The following is a 20181-nucleotide window of genomic DNA, read 5'->3' on the forward strand; positions in this document are numbered from 1 at the left end:
AAAATGCAAAAATTAGCCAGGCGTGGTGGCAGGTCCCTGTTAATCCCAGCTACTCGGGAGGCTGAGGCAAAAGAAACGTTTGAACCCTGGAGGCGGAGGTTGCAGTGAGCCGAGATCACACCAGTGCACTCCAGTGACTCTGTCTCAGAAAATAAAACAAAACAAACTTGTTCACATAAATAAGTGCCATATTTGATTTATTCTAAAATGTACATTTTCCCATATTTAACAGATCCATGGTTGCAGTGTGTCTTACAATCCAATATTCTGTTGGATTCAAGGATATCTGGTTTTTGAGAATAATTCTTTTTTTTTTTTTTTGGAAATGGAGTCTCTATCACCCAGACTGGAGTGCAATGGCACGTTCTCGGCTCACTGCAAGCTCCACATCCCGGGATCATGCCATTCTCCTGCCTCAGCCTCCCGAGTAGCTGGGACTACAGGTGCCCACCACTGTGCCCAGCTAATTTTTTGTATTTTTAGTAGAGACGGGGTTTCACTGTGTTAGTCAGGATGGTCTCTATCTCCTGACCTTGTGATCCGCCCACCTTGGCCTCCCAAAGTGCTGGGATTACAGGCGGGAACCACGGCGCCTGGCTGAGAGTAATTCTTAATGTAAGTTATCTCAGTTCTTGGAATACATCAAAATGCATGTTATCAAAATTATTTTTAATGAGATCAGTTGACAGTTTGACTTTCCTTAAATTATGTTGGAAACAAAGAATTAGAAACTGTGAGACTTACAAAAAGGCTTTCTTTTATTTTTGAGACGGAGTCTGGCTCTGTTGCCCAGGCTGGAGTGCAGTGGCCGGATCTCAGCTCACCGCAAGCCCCGCCTCCCGGGTTCACGCCATTCTCTTGCCTCAGCCTCCCGAGTAGCTGGGAGTACAGGCGCCCGCCACCTCGCCCGGCTACTTTTTTTTGTATTTTAGTAGAGACGGGGTTTCACCGTGTTAGCCAGGATGGTCTCGATTTCCTGACCTCGTGATCCGCCCGTCTCGGCCTCCCAAAGTGCTGGGATTACAGGCTTGAGCCACCGCGCCCGGCCGAGACTTACAAAAAGGCTTTCTTACTCAATCATTGCCTTTACTCTTTCAACAGTATACAAGTATTTTAAATTGTCCCTTGGTTCTCTGAAGGGCTGTGCACCTTGGAGTAATAAACAAACTATAGTTAGACTGGAGAGAGGTGAGGGTGGGTCTGTCTTTCCTTAAGCAGGAGAGTCCTGATGAACAGGCTGAGAAGGGAAAGGAGAACCAGCTCCAGGGTGTTTTCAGACAAATGAGTTTTATGACAAAGCCCTTTTGAGGATGGATCTGAAAGTTGATTAAGATGACTGGTGCCCGTCCACACCTGCTTGAAGACTGCTCCGTAATTTGTTTCTGTCCTTTGAAGGACAGGATTTTTTATTTTTTCATTATTAATAGCATTCATTATTAATAACAGTGCTAAAAAGAACATTCTTACAACCACATCTCTGCAATTCTGCAGTCATTTCGTTAGGTTAAAATTTAAGTGCTGGATCAAAGCATAATGAGTTTTTAAACATTTGATAGAAATTGGCATGCATATTTTTAAAAACTTGGTATGAATTGCCAAATCGCCTTTTAAAATGATCATATTAATTTATCTTCTCACATATAATGTTTGAGAATAAAGACCTGACCTTCCATCAGTGTGTCCTTTTGATATGAGAAGCAATAACTGCCACTTTATTCAGCTATTATTAAGCTGTTTGTTTCTTTTGAAAAAGTTTGAACTTTTACTGAACGTATGTCATACCTATACTTAGAGAAGCAATTTTATATTAATCTTAGTGGAGTTGAAAGGAAGCATATATTAATGTTTTATTATAATTGCTTCTAGGTACTGAAGCCCACTCTTCACTTTTGAAAGCAGTGGCTTTCTTTTTAGAAAGCATTGCCATGCATGACATTATAGCAGCAGAAAAGTGCTTTGGCACTGGGGCAGCAGGTGACAGACCAAGCCCCCAAGAGGGAGAAAGGTACAACTACAGCAAATGCACCATTGTGGTCCGGATTATGGAGTTCACCACGACTCTGCTGAACACCTCCCCAGAAGGATGGAAGGTAGGCTGCTCTGTTAATTTGAGGTCAGTTTTTGTTACTAGAAAACTGCTTCAAAGGTTTCTATTAGAAGGGATTTTGGCTTAAAAAAATTATTATGGTTATTATTATTATTATTTTTCATCCTCTCAACCCAGCTTTTCCTGACTTCGGGAAGAACCAGGAAGAGAAGGCCAGGTTTTGGCTTTTCTAAAACTACATTCTCAGAAGAGTTATCTGTCAAAATAAATTTGTCAAGTTATTTTAGTTGACAAAAACTGTATTTATGTTATACAGCATGATGTTTTGGTATGGTTTGCCTTGTGGAATGGCTAAATCAAGCTAATTAACGTATCTGTTACCTCACATATGTAACATTTTTTGTGATGAGAACTTTTAAATCTATTTTCTTAGCAATTTGCAAAATTACAATGCATCGTTAATAACTACAGTCATCATGGTGAACGATCTATCGAAAATCATGAAACTTTGCATGTCCTTCAGAGTTTCATTGTGTGAATAAAAATACAAAGTAGTTTTTTCTAATTGTTTTATTGGATGCTATATTTTATGCTATGATCAAACGTTTACCTTAGGAGACACATACTAGCAAATATTTATAGATTTATCCATGAGGCTTATTGTGTAAACACACTCCAGTCAGTTCATTCAGGGAATCTCTGCCAGGCACCTATGGCACACCAGGCCCTGGGATGCAGCAGTGTCCTGAGTCAGGAGCTGGGAAACCCTGTGCATGGACACAGCCCCACCTGCTGCCTGCTCCGTAGATAAAGCTATATAGGAGCATGGCTGTGCGCCTCTCTCTACCTGTTGTCTGTGCTGCTTTCTTATCAGACGCGTAAGGAGTTGCAGCAGAGACCGTCTAGCCCAGAAACCTCATGTGTTTACACTGCCCCCGTTTTACAGAGAAACTCTGTCCACCTCTCCCTTAGTCAGGCAGAAGTTCCCAACCTCATGGGCCCTACACTCTGGTGAAAATAGAAATGCTGGCTGATGAAGTGTTTTTGTCAAACCATCTGTTATAGCTCCTGAAGAAGGACTTGTGTAATACACACTTGATGAGAGTCCTGGTGCAGACGCTGTGTGAGCCTGCAAGCGTAGGTTTCAACATCGGAGACGTCCAGGTTATGGCTCATCTTCCTGATGTTTGTGTGAACCTGATGAAAGCGCTAAAGATGTCCCCATACAAAGATATCCTAGAGACTCATCTGAGAGAGAAAATAACAGCACAGAGGTGGGTACTTGGGTCAACAATCGGGGACGTGTTGTCCTGGAATTTGAAGCCCTAGTATGTTGCCGTGCTCCTGCAGCTGCTCCTGCTTCCTCAACGAAGGCTCATATTAGTGGGATGTTTGCTGCCAGTGACCTCAGTAGTTGTTTAGAAATCACATATAACCAGTGCCTTCCCTGCACCAAACTTAAGCAAACTTCAGATGTGGTTAGCGCCGTGTTTGATCTCCATGCTAGCTTAGTGCATATGGATCCTGTTAGGTGTTGCCTCTGTTTGCTTTCACAACAGTGCAAACATTTTTTTCAGTGTATCTTAATAATTTAATGAGATCAGAGCTCACCTAATTTACTGTTTTTCTCGCATGGCCAGCATTGAGGAGCTTTGTGCCGTCAACTTGTATGGCCCTGACGCGCAAATGGACAGGAGCAGGCTGGCTGCTGTTGTGTCTGCCTGTAAACAGCTTCACAGAGCTGGGCTTCTGCATAGTATATTACCATCTCAGGTAACTATAACCTATTTGTTTTTACATTTATTTTAGCTTTAGTATGGTAATTAGTGTATTTATTTATATTCTTAAAAGTCCTTTATATATTGAGCATGCTGAAATGGGAATTATAGAAATACTTGCTTTAGACATGTAGATATTATCTATCTGTATATCTATTATATATTAATATAAATATGAAAGCAAATGTAAAAATTTATAAATATAAAATGGAAGTAAAATAAAGGACATTTGGATATTTCCAGGGCAGCTTTCTGAAAAACTTTAGGAACTGCTGTTGTACCTTTGTGGCAAGATAACACAAATGAAGAATCTAGCATAGAAAGCAAGGTTGAGCCAGATACAGTGGCTCATACCTGTAATCCCAGCACTTTGGGAGGCTCAGATAGGAGGATTGCTTGAGGCCAGAAGTTTGAGACCAGCCCAGGCAACATGGCAGGGATTCATCTCTACAAACAAAAAAAACACACACAAAAACATTGTCCAGGAGTGGGTGCCACGGACCCATAGTTCCAGCTACTCAGGAGGCTAAGGTGGGAGGATTGCTTGAGCCTGAAAGCTTGAGGCTGCAGTGGCACAATCGTGGCTTACAATTGTGCCACTGCACTCCAGCCTGGGCGACAGAGTGAGACTTTGTCTCAAAACAGCAAGAACAACAAAAGCAAAGTTGAATTAAAATTTTTCTGAATATAGGAAGGTAATTGTCAGTGCTATCTGAAGTGGGCTTTTTATTTAATGAGAGGAGTGAAGTTGTTTTCTTCTAAGAAATATCTTTTTGCTAAGCATTTCAATGTTGGCTTTTAGTCCACAGATCTGCATCATTCTATTGGCACAGAACTTCTTTCCCTGGTTTATAAAGGCATTGCCCCCGGAGATGAGAGACAGTGTTTGCCTTCTCTAGACCTCAGTTGTAAGCAACTGGCCAGCGGACTTCTGGAGTTAGCCTTTGCTTTCGGAGGACTGGTAGGAAAAACACGTCTTCATGCTGGACCCCCCTAATAATAGAAATACACATGTCACTTGCAGGTGTCTCTAGAAACTGTGGAATTGGGGTAGTAAGGTTTTAGCTGGACGAGTATTGTGTGATTTGCATGAGCCAGCTTTCTTTCTGAAAGATTAGTTTCTCAATAGTTTAAAAAAAAAAAAAAAAAGAATAGAACAACATTCTTTTTATATTAAGGTTTTGTCTATCCCACTTTGTTTCCAAAAGGAATTAGCTAGAGAACATTTTGTGACTATGAAGCTGAGCCGCGTTGACATGTGGCCTCTTCTCTCCTTGGTGGTCCTTCACATGGATGATTGGGAGGGCCTCTGAAGGATAATCCCAGAGGAACCAGAGTCTCCAAAAAAAATATTCTCATGGCTCTTTGAACCATGCAGGGCTGACTTTAAATAGTCCCTGCTGTAGCTGAAATCTGCAGCCAGCCCTTTGTTCACTCCATCTCAACTTCCTTTCTTCTGTAGCAGAAACCCCCTTTTCACCCCTTTGTCCAATTAAACAATTATATATTTAAATTGTCTAAAAATACTCACCCTTAATAGACTCTACCCTCAAAGCAACAATGGTGGGGTAGGCAGGTGGCTTGAGCCCAGGAGTTTGAGACCAGCCTGGGCAACGTAGCGAGACCCTGTTTCTACAACAAAAATTAAAAAAAATTAGCCAGATATGGTGACACATGCTTGTAGTCCCAGCTACTCAGGAGGCTGAGGTGGGAAGATCGCTTGAGCCCAGGAAGTCAAGGCTGTAGTGAGTCATGATCATGCCACTGCACTCTAGCCTGGGCAACAGAGTGACACCCTGTCTTTAAAAAACAGCAAGGCTGGGCAGGGTGGCTTATTGCCTGTAATCCTAGCACTTTGAGAGGCCAAGGCGGGTGAATTGCTTGAGATCAGGAGTTCGAGACCAGCCTGAACTACATGGTGAAATGCTGTCTCTACTAAAAATACAAAAATTAGCCAGGGGTGGTAGAAAGCCCTTGTAATCCAAGCTACTCGGGAGGCTGAGGCTGGAGAATCGCTTGAACCTAGGAGGTGGAGGTTTGCAGTGAGCCGAGATCGTGCCACTGCACTCCAGCCTGGGCAACAGAGCGAGACCCTGTCTCAAAAAATAAAAATAAAAAACAACTACAAGATTTTTGGACATTTGGAAGAAATATGGGTCAAGGAAGATTTCTTTCCCAAAATGAAACCTAGAAGATGGAGGCTAGTTGAAATATATACAATTTCAGCTTGAATCCAGACTTCACATATCAGGCTTTTTAGGCCTGTGTCGTTTTCCAATTTCAAAGTTAATCAGTTGCCAAGGGTCTTTCTGTGCCATGCAAAGATGTGCCCCGGTTATGGTACCTCTCCTTTCTTTTTTCCAGTGTGAGCGCCTCGTGAGTCTTCTCCTGAACCCAGCAGTGCTGTCCACGCCATCCTTGGGCAGCTTACAGAGCAGCGTCATCCAGTTCTCCCATGGGGAGTATTTCTATAGCTTGTTCTCAGAAACGATCAACATGGAATTATTGAAAAATCTGGATCTTGCTGTATTGGAGCTCATGCAGTCATCAGTGGAAAATCCCAAAATGGTAACAAAATTTTCTTTTAAATAAACTTTTTTTTTTTTTTTTTTTTTGAGACAGAGTCTTGCACGGTTGCCCAGGCTGGAGTGCAGTGGCACGATCTCTTCTGACTGCAATGTCTGCATCCCAGATTGAAGCGATTCTCTTGCCTCAGCCTTCTGAGTAGCTGGGATTACAGACATCTGCCACCACGTCTAGCTAATTTTTTGTATTTTTAGTAGAGACAGGATTTCACTATGTTGGCCAGGCTGGTCTTGAACTGACCTCGTGATCCGCCCGCTTTGGCCTCCTGAAGTGCTGGGATTACAGGCGTGAGCCACCGTGCCTGGTCAATATTTTCTTATATAATCCTCATAAAAGTATGACAAATATTCATTAAAGTATGACAAGACTTTTTCCTAGAAGGTTAAAAGCTCTTGCTTTTAACAAACTCAGAAAAACCCAAAACATACCCCTTATCAATAGTTAATGAATGTTAGGCCAGGCATGGTGGCTCATGCTTATAATCCCAGCACTTTGGGAGGTGGAGGTGGGTGGATCACCAGAGGTCAGGAATTCGAGCCCAGCATGGCAAACATGGCAAAATAAAAATACAAAAAATTAGCCAGGCATGGCGGTACGCGCCTGTAATCCCAGCTACTCAGGAGGCTGAGGCAGGAGAATTGCTTGAACCTGAGAGGCGGAGGTTGCAGTGAGCGGAGATCACGCCCACTGCACTCCAGCCTGGGTGATAGAGTGAGACTCTGTCTCAAAAAAATAAAAAATAGCTCATGAGTGTTATTGGATGTTGAAACATTGATTGTTTTTTCTATTCCCTCATGCTTTGCAAATTTCTAAGCCTAAATATTATAAGGCACAGCTATGCAGGATATGTTTGCCAAGACGTGGCCTTGGAGCTTACAAACCCATCCTAGGGCCCAGAGCTGGCTTTGCATTCACACCAGCTGCAGGCTGGTCTCCGCCCCTGGTAGACCTCGCTGTTCTCAGAGCTCTCTTGTGGCCTCGATGCTGAGTTACCATTTCTGGCACGTTCCTGCTGTGTCGCCCTTTCCCCCTCACATTGACTCTCTGGAGATCAGTATTTAATATATAGTTGACTTTCGTTTGCTAAACCTCTGGGATTTTGAAATTTAGTTTGTTCTGTGGACAGAAACTGTTAACTGTTGGTATGACCATTTTAAGGGAGAGTACATGATTTCATAAGTTGAGCTTTTATTGCAAACAGTGCTTGTCTGTTGTAAGGGAATCTTTTGTGGTAGATTGCAGTAGGAATTTGTATTCTTTAAAATTAGAAATAAAATCGTAGTAGATGACACTCAGATTTAACATTCTGATTTTGTAAACTATGACCTCTGATGGAAATGATAGAAAAAACATACACCTTCACCTCTATTCCTGCCCTAAATTCCTCTAAAGTAACAGAATGAGATTTAACAGAAACACCACTGCAGTCTCAAAGTACACAGAGAAAAGGAGAAAAGGATTTCCAAGAGTAACAAGAGTTGTAAATCTAAAGGACAAGTGTGGCAACATCGGAATTTGGAAGTGCTGAGCCCCAGCAGGGCAGGCATGAGAGCAGGGGTGAGCAGAGGCTAAGAGAGGATTAGGCAAAGGTCAGCTTTCCCGTGCAGGGCAGCCTCCTTTCCCTGCTGCTGGAGGTCTGATCCACTTAAAGAGAAGGCAGGAGGCAGTGACTCCCTGGAGAGGATAGAGACCTCCAGACTAGGGGGCTCTGGCATGGCTGAATATATGGATACCATCAGGAAAAGAGGGAAGTTAAGTGCAAACCTACCTAAATTCTAGACTTTGAGGCTGTCTGCCCTTTCCCTCCGAATACAGTTCAGCGTCTGCCCTTGGCAGGGCACCAGAATATCTTCACAAGCCCTAAGAGAAAATAAAGATGCAGACATCACAGCCAGCTGGGTCAGCGACAGTGATCCTCCCCACCAGTGAGCCCTGCATGCTGCACAGCACTTGTAGGCGGGTGATACCTGTGAGCCGGCAGCCCTGGGGCCCAGGCACCTGGGGAAAGGGACGCTAGAGGGCATAGCAGGACATGGGCAACTGTGGCAAGGCCCGTTCACTGAGATGGGAACGTAAGGTGGAGAAGTAAAACTGAAAGATGAGAAACAAAACTGTGAAATAAGAATTGCTTTGGAGAATGAACATCAGAGAACAAAAAAGGTCTCTTGGGAATTAAGCATAGGCATCAGAAATTAAAAATGAAAGAGTTTGGAAGGTAAACTTGAGTAACTCTCACAGAGAGTAGAGTGAAAAGACAAAACGGAAAACACGAGAGAAATGAGGAGGAGACTAGGCATTCATGCACGAGGTTGAGCAGCAGGGCCTTGGCTCCAGAAGGCAGGGGCCAGGAGAGGCGTTTGCTGAGGACACAGCTCCAGAGGAGCCCAGAAGCAAAGGCTTTGAGTTTCCAGGTGGAAGAGGGCCATGGAGTTTCCAGCATGGTGCACAGGAACAGCTCCACGTGGAACACATTTCTTGAGAATTCAGAACCCTGAGGTTTCAGTACAAGAAAAGATTCTCGGGTTTCCACTGGAGAAAAAGCAGTTATGTGTGAAAAGATCTAGAAATTGAATGACATATGTCTTCTCAGCAGCAGTGTGGGCACTGCAAGACTTGAACCAGATTTCTTCCACAATTCATGAGAGAAGTCTCCAGCCTAGAGTTCTGAATCCACCTGGATTATCCATTATGTGAGAGTGGAATGCAGATGTTTTAGACATGCCAGATCCCCAAGAGGTCCCTGTGCACTCTCATCACGTTGCTGCTGGGTGGAGAGTGATCACGCAGTAAGCCAAGACGGGAAGGTGCTGGATGCAGTATGTCAGCCCCGCACAGAGGCGTGGATGGCCCAGCACCAGCATTGCAGATCAGGAGCTGAGTTGCCACAGAGATGCGGCAGATAGACCTGATAGGCTTAGAGGTCTTGCAGCAATTTCATAACTTGGGAGAGTTTGATGACGAATTAATGACAGACGCATTGAAAACCGCAATGAAAGCAAACAAGATTAGCTTCAGGGAGTACAAAATGTGCAAAAAGGAAAAAGCATTGTTTCTACTTGGAACATCTGTGAAAAATGTTTGCATAGTCAGAATGACAGAATAGTGAATGTTAATCTGATCAAAATGAGCCTGTCACTCTGTTGCAGGAGTGGTGGTGAGACAGGAAATGTGGGTGTGCATGTATGATGGTAGTTGAACAGGAAGTGTGCATTTGCACATGTGCATGTTCGCTTGTGTGTGTACACCTGTGTGTGCTAGTGTGTGCCTGTATGGTGGTAGGACCAGAAGTATGTGCTTGGGTGCATGTTTGCTTATGTGTGTACATCTGTGTGTGCTTGTGCATGCATGTACAGTGGTGGTGGGACAGGAAGTGTGCATTTGTGCATATGTGCATATTTATGCGCTTGTGTGTGTACATCCGTGTGTGCGTGTGCATGCATGTACAGTGATGGTGGTGGTGACAGAAGAGAGCTGACTCCTGTTTCCTAGACTGCCCAGACTAGGAAAGCCAGGACAAGCTGGATGAGCCTGATGACATAGCTAAGGCCACCCTGTACTTTCTGTGGAAAAACTATGGTTAAAGTGCACCTCAAATCAAACTCGAGGAGTTTTGAAGTAGATAAACATCTATTATAGAAATAGCTTATTTTCCAAGAATAGCTTTGAAATAAAGGTAAATTTTGTTTTCTGTCATTTTCAAAATTAAGAATTTTTCTTCACTCACAACGAAATTGTCTTAGGTGAGTACTGTTTTGAATGGCATGTTAGACCAGAGCTTCAGGGAGCGAGCAAGCCAGAAACACCAAGGACTGAAACTTGCGACTACAATTCTGCAACACTGGAAGAAGTGTGATTCCTGGTGGGCCAAAGATTCCCCTCTCGAAACTAAAATGGCAGTGCTGGCCTTACTGGCAAAAATTTTACAGGTATTTTGAGATTCCTTTAAAAAGCAGTCATGTTTGTTCTTCTGAACTCTATAACTTGTGTCTTTAAAATTTGATGGAGGTTGCTCCAAAAGCTCATTGCTTATATTTACCTTTTTAAATTTTTTCCATTGTTTATTAGACTTACTATTTCTTATGCTATATCTTTTTAATGTACCCTTGCATGTATTGTCTTAACAGATAGTATTACAATATTTTACAATACGATTGTGAAAATATTATTGAAGCCCATAATTAAATTTACAGTTCATTTCTGGAATTTAAACAAAGGAAATAAAGATGTAATATACAAATGCGTCCTGTTTTTCTTTTCCTTCCTTTAGATTGATTCATCTGTATCTTTTAATACAAGTCATGGTTCATTCCCTGAAGTCTTTACAACATATATTAGTCTGCTTGCTGACACAAAACTGGATCTACATTTAAAGGTAAACAGTGAAATATTTATTTATTTTTGGATTACGTTCTCTTCTATTTTCATATTTTTTATTTTTGCATATTTGTGATGTTTTTTATTTTTTATTATGGGAAATTTCAAACATGTTCAAAAATAGGGAGACTAGCACAGTAATCCCCCTGTACTTATTAGCCAGTCTCGATAACCATCCTGTTTGGGCGTGTTTATTTCACCTGTGTAGTCAACCCACCTGTCAGCGGGCAAGGAAGGCCAAGCAGGCCGGGCGTGTTATCTGACCTGCACCTGCTTCAGTTCAGGATGTCTCTCCAAGACATGAGAACATTTCTTTCCTTCCTTCCTTCCTTCCCTCCCTCCCTCCCTTCCCTCCCTCCCTCCCTCCTTCCTTCCGTCCCTTTCTTTCTGTCTCTCTCTCTTTTCGTTTTCTTTTTCTTTTCTTCTTTTCTTTTCTGAGACAGTCTCGCTTTGTCGCCCAGGCTGAAGTGCAGTGGCGCAATCATGGCTCACTGCAACCTCTGCCTCTTGGGTTCAAGTGATTCTCGTGCCTCAGCCTCCCGAGTAGCTGGGATCTCAGGCGTGCATCACCAGGCCTGGCTAATTTTTGTATTTTTAGTATATTTCACCATAGTGGCCAGGCTGGTCTCAAACTCCTGACTTCAAGTGATCTGCCTGCCTCGGCCTCGCAAAGTGCTGGGATTACAGGTGTGAGCCACCACGCCCGGCCTAGAACATTTCTTTTAAAGTGTAAGATTATCATATTTGGATGAATTAACATTTGTGTTTGCATACATATGATTTAATTTGGCTTTTTGTGCTATAATGACTTTATTACTCAGTCATTTTTCTATTAAAAATAATATAAAAATTTTTGGTGATTTTTAGGGTCAAGAATTAATAAATATTGTCATTTTAAGGTTACTAATTTTAAAGTCCTAGAACAATTAGATTTTAAACGCTATTGAAAAGTGACCTCAATTCAAGGGGACCTTTTTACTGGATAAAAAATTCTTTGGAATTTTCTGCTGTGTGATTAATCAGGTTTCCCATTTCTCCATAGACAGTCTTGGAATTTATCTGCCATGCAAGGGAGAATAGGAATCAACTCCTAGTTCTTGTTAAGCTCAGTATGAAGTTCTTATGTAGTTCAGCAATGTGTAGTTGTAAACCACTCCTTAGGTTATTCAAAATGTTCTTTTTACACAAAGCTTGTACAGTACATTTTTACTAGGGTCATTATTTGTAGAAGAGGAAGCACATATCGAATCAGCACCATGTCCCATTTATTTATGTGTCCATAGCTGGAGTCAACCGACTAGCCTGGGTAAGAGTCAAAGCTGAGGTATAGGTTGGGCACGGTGGCTCATGCCTGTAATCCCAGCATTTTGGGAGGCCAAGGCAGGCGAATCTCCTGAGATCAGGAGTTTGAGACTATCCTGGCCAACATGGCAAAACCCTGTCTCTATGAAAAATATGAAAAAAATTAGCTGGGTGTGGTGGCAGGCGCCTGTAATCCCTGCTACTCTGGAGGCTGAGGCAGGGAGAATCACTTGAACCTAGGAGGCGGAGGTTGCAGTAAGCCTAGATCGTGCCACTGCACTCCAGCCTGGGTGACAGAGTGAGACTGCATCTCCAAAAAAAAAAAAAAAAAAAAAAAAAAGCTGAGGTACAGAATTGTATTCAGGTTAGTTTTTAATATAATTTAGAAATTATGCTGAAGTGATTCATTGATTCTACATAGTGCTTTATTTGCAATGTCTTTAGAAAATAGTAATTTTATTTATTCTGTGGGATATATAAGCCATAACTCGTGCAGTTTCTTACGTCTGCCTTGTTCCACAGGGCCAAGCTGTCACTCTTCTTCCATTCTTCACCAGCCTCACCGGAGGCAGTCTGGAGGAACTTAGGCGTGTTCTGGAGCAGCTCATCGTTGCTCACTTCCCCATGCAGTCCAGAGAATTTCCCCCAGGAACTCCGCGGTTCAATAATTATGTGGACTGCATGAAAAAGGTTGGTTTCTAGTAGTATCAAGTACAATTAGAACACTGATTTTTTTTTTCTTGTTACATATCTTGATGAAAAGAAGTGAGTAAAATACCCATAATCAGAGAAGTTGTAAACCACCCAATAGGTCATTCAGAATATTCTTTCTACACAAAGCTTGTACAGTACATTTTTACTAGGGTCGTTATTTGTAGAAGAGGAAGCACATACCAAATCAGCACCATATCCCATTTATTTATGTGTGCATAGCCTGAGAATCCATTTAATTCACTTGGAAAGCAGTGACAGGCATATATGTGAATCCACGAGAATTTGTTTTTTTCTCCCATTTTTAAATTGTGAAATATTTTATGCATAAAATGGAATATATAAAGTATATTTAAGTTATGAATAGTAATACCAAAAGAAGCTAAGAAATAGAATATTACCAATAATTTCCAGTTTCTAAATTTTAATAGAATAGCAGTTATTTGAGAAGCATTTTGTGATTATCCCTAATACGATAGTTTGAGCATCCCTTATCTGAAATGCTTGGAACCAAAAGTGTTTCGGATTTTGGAATGTTTGTGTATACATGAGTTATCTTGGGGATGGGACCCAAGTCTGGACATAGACATGAAATGCATTGGTGTGTTTTGTTTTGTTTTGTTTTGTTTTGAGACAGGGTCTTGCTCTGTCACCTAGACTGGAGTGCAGTGGAAACTGCACACAATAATTTCAGAGATGAAAGAAGGTATTGTGTCCACAAGATAGGATAATGATCCTTGGAAATTAAATATGCAGAAGCAAAATTTAAAAAACATACCTGTTCTATTCTGAAGATAAAATTAAGATATCTCCTAGAAAGTAGAACAGAAACTGAGATGGAAAAGGGGAGAGTCAAGATGAGAACATCAGGGGAGTGGCCTGGGATATCCCCTCTGTAGCGAGGACGGTGTGGAAAAGATGCACATTACCAGAATCAGAGTGAGGGCAAGAGTCCCTGGCATGGTGAAGGAGGGGGGGCCTGTTGAAGGCTTGTCTCCATGTACTCTCAGAACCTGAGATAGAGAGAAGAGTAACATCTGCAAAACCTAAAAAGAATCGGGGCCGGGCACAGCGGCTCACACCTGTAATCTCAGCACTTTGGGAGGCCGAGGAGGGCAGATCACCAGGTCAGGAGATCGAGACCATCCTGGCTAACATGGTGAAACCCTGTCTCTACTAAAACTACAAAAAATTAGCCAGGCGTGGTGGCGGGCACCTGTAGTCCCAGCTACTCGGGAGACTGAGGCAGGATACTGGCGTGAACCGGGGAGGCAGAGCTTGCAGTGAGCCGAGATTGCGCCACTGCACTCCAGCCTGGGCGATAGAGTGAGACTCTGTCTCAAAAAAAAAAAAACCCTAAAAGAATCTAGGCTCGGTATAGTGAACATTGATATATACCAGCCACTCACAATATCCATAAAAATGACAGAAATACTGGTATTTGTTAAGTCTGTGAAATTCTGGTATATTTTTCTATATGTTATATATTTTTATTACATAAGAAACTTTTTATATTTTTAGTAAAACTCAACAAAATTTTGATGATGTATTTTTTCTAGTTTCTAGATGCATTGGAATTATCTCAAAGCCCTATGTTGTTGGAATTGATGACAGAAGTTCTTTGTCGGGAACAGCAGCATGTCATGGAAGAATTATTTCAATCCAGTTTCAAGAGGATTGCCAGAAGGTAAGTCATTCTGGTCTGGGATCTCAGAAACCATAAGCATTTTGGTTTTGTGGGAAATTATCTTCTGTGTTCCAAAAAAAGCTGAGTGACAATTACATTCTTGCTACTAAACTTTTATTTTTTTTTTGTCTTTAAAACAAGACTTTTATTATTATATTTTTCAAACATACACAAAGCTAGAAGAAGAGTATAAATAAGGCTCCAGTTTGAACAAAGTTCAGCATTTTCCAAGCTTCATTTGGCCTTTTATCATTTTTCTTTTTTGCTGCTGCTATTGTAATTTAAAGCAAATCTCGGACACCATGTCATTTCACCTCTAAATCCTTCTGTATATGTCTCTTAAAGCAGTTTTCTTGAATAGCCATAGTACCATTATCAGCTGAACAAAATTATCAGTAATTCGTAGTCAGATTTCCTCAGTAGTCTCAAACATGCTGACAGTGTCGGGTTATTTGAAATATGATCCAAACGAGGTTCATACATGGCATTTCTCTGTTGTGTCTCTTCAATCTGCATTTAAAACAGTCTTCTCCTTTATTATTTATTTTGTTGGAGAAACTTGGACACTTGTCCTGTACAATGTCTTATATTCTGGATATATCTGATTCTTTTACATTCATTTAACTTCTTCCTCCAGTCCTTGGGTTTTCTGTAAAGGGAAAGTTATGTCTAAAATAACACAGTTAGATTCAGGTTGAAATTTTGGCAAGACTAATAGTTGATACTTTATACTTCTTATTCATGGCATTAGGAGGTGTATAATATCTGGTGGTCCTGCTTTTAGTGATGCTAGGATTGACTAGCCATGTGCATCATTGCATTTTCCTCATGGTTTAGCTCCATTTATGATGGTTGCCCTGAATCACTTAATTTCATTAAGAGTTATAAATGGCCATTTTTCTGATTCTTTTATTCCTTCTAAATTTAGTGCCCGGAATTACAGTGTAATGAAGGTCTCATCACTGGGTTTGTTTGATTACCAAAAATACAATTTAGTATTTTAGCAATAATATAGTGGGAAAGATAGGACATAATTGATTATTGATTTTTTTTTTTTTTCTTGAGACAGAGTGGCTCTGTCACTCAGGCTGGAGTGCCTGATCTTGGCTCACTGCAGCCTCCATCTTCCGGGTTCAAGTGATTCTCCTCTGTCAGCCTCCCAAGTAGCTGGGATTATAGGCACACCCCACCACAATGGTTAATTTTTGTATTTTTAGTAGAGACGGTGTCTCACCATGTTGACCAGGCTGGTCTCAAACTCCTGACCTCAAATGATGGGCCTGCCTTGGCCTCCCAAAGTGCTGGGATTACAGATGTGAGCCACCCCACCTGGCCCTGATTATTGATTTTTGAAGCAAGGGTTTGATGCCATGGTTAGTTCTCATAGTAAACTTCCAATGAATTTTTAAAATTGGCATTTATCTATATTGAATTTGTAAATATCCATGTAAATTTGTCTTGAGTTGTATTTTACAGATCATAAACTTCACCAACTGTAAGTATATAGTTCCATGATTTTTAGGAACTTTATTGAGTATGCAACCAGCACCATGCAACATTTTTATTCCCCAGTAAAACCCCATAGGACCATTTACAATTGACTGCTATTGCTGATCCTAGCTCCATGCAAACGCTAATCTACTTTCTGTCTTTATAAATCTGCCTTCTCTGGACATTTTATATAAGTGGAATTATACAATATGTGATTTCTTATTCCTGGCTTCTTTGTTCAGCATAATGTTTTTGATGTTCATCCATGACATAGTTCATTCCTTTCTACTGATATTTTAAAAGTTATCATAATTAACCAACTATAAAACAGAATTCTGCACAGCAGCAGAACACATTCTCTTTGAGCATACTTGAAGCATTCTTTAGGACAGACTATATACTAGACCATAAAAACAAGTCTTGACAAATTTAAAAAGGTTGAAATCATACAAAGTATGTTCTCTGTCCAAAGTGAAGTTAAATTAGAATTCAACAACACAAGGAAATTTTGGGAATCTGAAAATATTTGTAAATAATCAACTAATTAATAAATAACATATTTCTAAATAGCCCTTGGGTCAAATAAGAAATTACAAAGGAAGTCAGATAGTATTTTGATCTGAATAAAATAAGAATAAAGCATATCCAAATGTGATGCAACTAAATAGGTGCTCAGAGGGAAATTTATATCTTTTAATTCCTATGTTTGAAAATAGGAAAGATTTAAGTTAGTAATCTGAACTTCCTACCTTAAAATCTAGAAAAAAAAAAAAAAACTAAACCAAAGGTAGTACAAAGGAAGGCAATAGGAAACAGAAAAGTGGTGGAGAAAAATCAGTATTTGTTTTCACAATCAAAGTTAAAGGAGTTGACAAACCATTAGCTAGGCTAACCAAAAATAAAGGAAACACCACAGTTTGTCAAAGCTTTTTAAGAATGAAAAGAGGTGGATGTAACCCACTGACCTCTTAGAAACTAAGAAGATTATAAGCGAATATTATGAAAAATATTAGGCCAGCAAATTCAGCAACTTAAGCAAAATGGGCAAATTCATAGAAAGTCATAAATTACCAAAACTGACTCAAGAAGAAATAAAATGTATGAATACATCCCTAACAAGTAATTAAATTGAATTAATAACTAAAAATCTTTCTGTAAAGAAAATCCCAGACCTACATGGCTTTTTTGTTTTGTTTTTTTAGATTTAGGGTCACACTCTGTTATCCAGGCTGGAGTGCAGTGGTCAAGGCTCACTGCAGCCTTGACCTCCTGGGCTCAGGCAATCCTCCCACTTAAGCCTCGTGAGTAGCTGGGACTACAGGGATGTACCACCACACCCGGCTAGTTTTGTATTTTTTGTATACACACAGGGTTTTGCCATATTGCCCAGGCTGGTCTTGAACTCCTGGGCTCAAGTGATCTGCCTGCCTTGGCCTTCCAAAGTGCTGGGATTACAGTCATGAGCCACTGCGCCTGGCCTCCAGATAGCTACTAGTGAATTTTATCAAATATATGTATGTATGTGTATATATATTTCAGACAGAGTCTCACTTTGTCTCCCAGGCTGGAGTGCAGTGGCTCACAGCAGCCTCCAACTCCCCAGTTCAAGTGATTCTTGTGCCTCAGCCTGCTGAGTAGCTGAGACTACAGGGGCACACCACCACACTCACATAATTCTTTGTATTTTTAGTAGAGACGGGGTTTTGCCATGTTGTCCAGGCTGGTCTCAAAAGTCCTGAGCTCAGGCAATCCTCCCGCCTGAGCCTCCCAAAGTGTTAGGATTACAGGCGTGAGCCACTGTGCTTGGCCCAGATATATGATATATTTTTGTTTTTGTTGGTCATTGGTGCATATATTTATGGGGTACATGAGATATTTTGATACAGGTGTAAAATGTGTAACAATCAGGTCAAGGTGACTGAAGTATTCATCACCTCAAACATTTATCCCTTCTTTGTGTTAGAAATAATCCAGTTATACTCTTAATTATTTAAAAATGTAAAATACTGGCCAGGTGCGGTGGCTCACGCCTGTAATCCCAGCACTTTGGGAGGCCGAGCCAGGCAGATCACAAGGTCAGGAGATCGAGACCATCCTGGCTAACACGGTGAAACCCCATCTTGTAGGTGTGCTTCATTGTTTTTTATTTTTTTCTTTTGTCCCCTCTGACTGTGTATTTTCAAATAACCTGCCTTCATATTCACTAATTCATTCTTCTGCTTGATCAGTTCTGCTTTTTTTTTTTTTTTTTTTTTTTTTGAGACGGAGTCTCGCTCTGCCGCCCAGGCTGGAGTGCAATGGCCGGATCTCAGCTCACCGCAAGCTCCGCCTCCCGGGTTCACGCCATTCTCCTGCCTCAGCCTCCCGAGTAGTTGGGACTACAGGCGCCCGCCACCTCGCCCGGCTAATTTTTTGTATTTTTAGTAGAGACGGGGTTTCACCGTGTTAGCCAGGATGGTCTCGATCTCCTGACCTCGTGATCCGCCCGTCTCGGCCTCCCAAAGTGCTGGGATTACAGGCTTGAGCCACCGCGCCCGGCCAGTTCTGCTTTTAAGAGACTCCAGTGCATTCTTCAGTATGTCCTCTGCACTTTTCAGATTCAAAATTTCTGCTTGATTCTTTTAAATTTTTTCAATCTCTTTGTTTAATTTATCTGATAGGATTCTGGATTCCTTGTCTGTATTATCTTGAATTTTGTTGGCCTTCCTCAAAACAGCTATTTTGAATTCTCTGTCTGAAAGGTCACATACCTCTGTCTCTCTTGGATTGGTGTTGGTGCCTTACTTAGTTCATTTGGTGAAGTCATGTTTTCTTGGCTGGTTTTGATGGTTGTGGATGTTCATTGATGTCAGAGCATTAAATATTTTAGGTATTTATTGTAGTCTTCTGGGCTTGTTTATATACATCCTTCTTGGGAAGACTTTCTAAGTATTTGAAGGTACTTGGGGGTTTGATCTAAGTCTTTGGTCACTGAAGCCATATCTGCTTTAGGGGCCACCCTAAGTCATAATCTGCTGTAGGAGGTACCCCAAGCCCAGTAACACTGTGATTCTTACAGACTTATAGAGGTACCACCTTGGTGGTCTTGGTACAATCTTGGAAAATTCCCTGGCTTACCAGGCAGAGACTCTTGTTTCCTTTACTTACTTTTCTCAAACAGATGGAGTCTCTCTGTCTCTGCTGAGCTGCCTGTAACTGGGGGAACGGTGATACGAGCACCTCTGTAGCCACCACCACTGGGACTGCACGGGGTCAGACCTGAAGCACACAGCACAGCACAGCACAGCACTGGGTCTCACTGAAGGCCTTCAGTGACCACTGCCTGGCTACTGCCTGTGTTCATTCAAGGCCCAGTGGCTCTACAATCAGCAGGAGGCAAATCTAACCAGTCTTGTGTCCTTTCCTTCAAGACAGTGATTTCGCCCCGCCTCCAGGTGGGTCAAGAGATGCCATCTATGAGCCAGGCCTGGAGCTGGGAACTGTAGCAATTTACCTGGTGCTCTGTTCCACTGCTGTTGAGCTGGTACCCAAGCTGCAAAACAAAGTCCTTTTCATTCTTCCCTCCCCTTTCCTAAAATAGAGAAGTCTCTCCCTGTGGTCACCATTGCCCCAGGCCTGCAGTGAGGACTGCCTGGCTACTGCTGATTTTCACTCAAGGGTCAAGGGCTCTGTAGTCAGCTTGTGGTGAATGCTGCCAGTTCTGAGTCTGTCCCTTTAGGGTAGTGGGCTCCCCTCTGGCCCAGGGCAGGTCCAGAAATCCTGTCTAAGAGCCAAGGCCTAGAACTGGGGACCCCAGAAGCCCTCTGGGGATATTGCGTCTCTGTGGCCAAGCTGGTGCCCATGTTGCAAGGCATGAAACGTAATGCAAGTCTTCTTTACTTTTCCTTCTCCTTCTCTCAAGCAGAAAGGGTTTCTCCTTGTGACCACAACAACTGGGAATGTACTGGGTCACACTTGAAGCCAGCATGGCCCTGGGTCTTAACCAAGGCCCACAGCAAGTACTACCTGGTTGGCACTGATAATTCATCACCCAAAGGCTCTTTAGTCAGTAGGTGATGAATCCCATTAGGCTGAGCCCTTCCCTTCAAGACAGCAGGTTCCCTTCTGGCCCAGAGTGTGTCTAAAAATGTCGTCTGGGACTCAGGATTCTCGCTGGTGCCCTGTTCTACTGTGGCTGAGCTGGTATCCCAGTTGCAAGACAAAGT

The 20181-nt window shown here is 41.9% G+C and overlaps 1 protein-coding gene across 5 annotated transcripts in view; it reads left to right on the forward strand.

The window, feature by feature from the left end:
• Positions 1–20181, forward strand: part of LOC105496922 (protein kinase, DNA-activated, catalytic subunit) — a 189831-nt gene that overhangs the window by 66981 nt on the left and 102669 nt on the right. For all 5 annotated transcript variants that reach the window (XM_071068290.1, XM_071068288.1, XM_071068291.1 and 2 more), the window contains exons 32-40: positions 1867–2090; positions 3113–3321; positions 3688–3820; positions 4628–4786; positions 6190–6393; positions 10152–10337; positions 10679–10783; positions 12610–12777; positions 14358–14485. In XM_071068290.1, coding sequence (XP_070924391.1) covers positions 1867–2090; positions 3113–3321; positions 3688–3820; positions 4628–4786; positions 6190–6393; positions 10152–10337; positions 10679–10783; positions 12610–12777; positions 14358–14485 — 1516 coding nt within the window. The remainder of the gene's footprint in view (positions 1–1866; positions 2091–3112; positions 3322–3687; positions 3821–4627; positions 4787–6189; positions 6394–10151; positions 10338–10678; positions 10784–12609; positions 12778–14357; positions 14486–20181) is intronic.

The sequence above is a fragment of the Macaca nemestrina genome, chromosome 8 (assembly GCF_043159975.1).
Source record: "Macaca nemestrina isolate mMacNem1 chromosome 8, mMacNem.hap1, whole genome shotgun sequence".
Classification (NCBI taxonomy): Eukaryota; Metazoa; Chordata; class Mammalia; order Primates; family Cercopithecidae; genus Macaca; species Macaca nemestrina.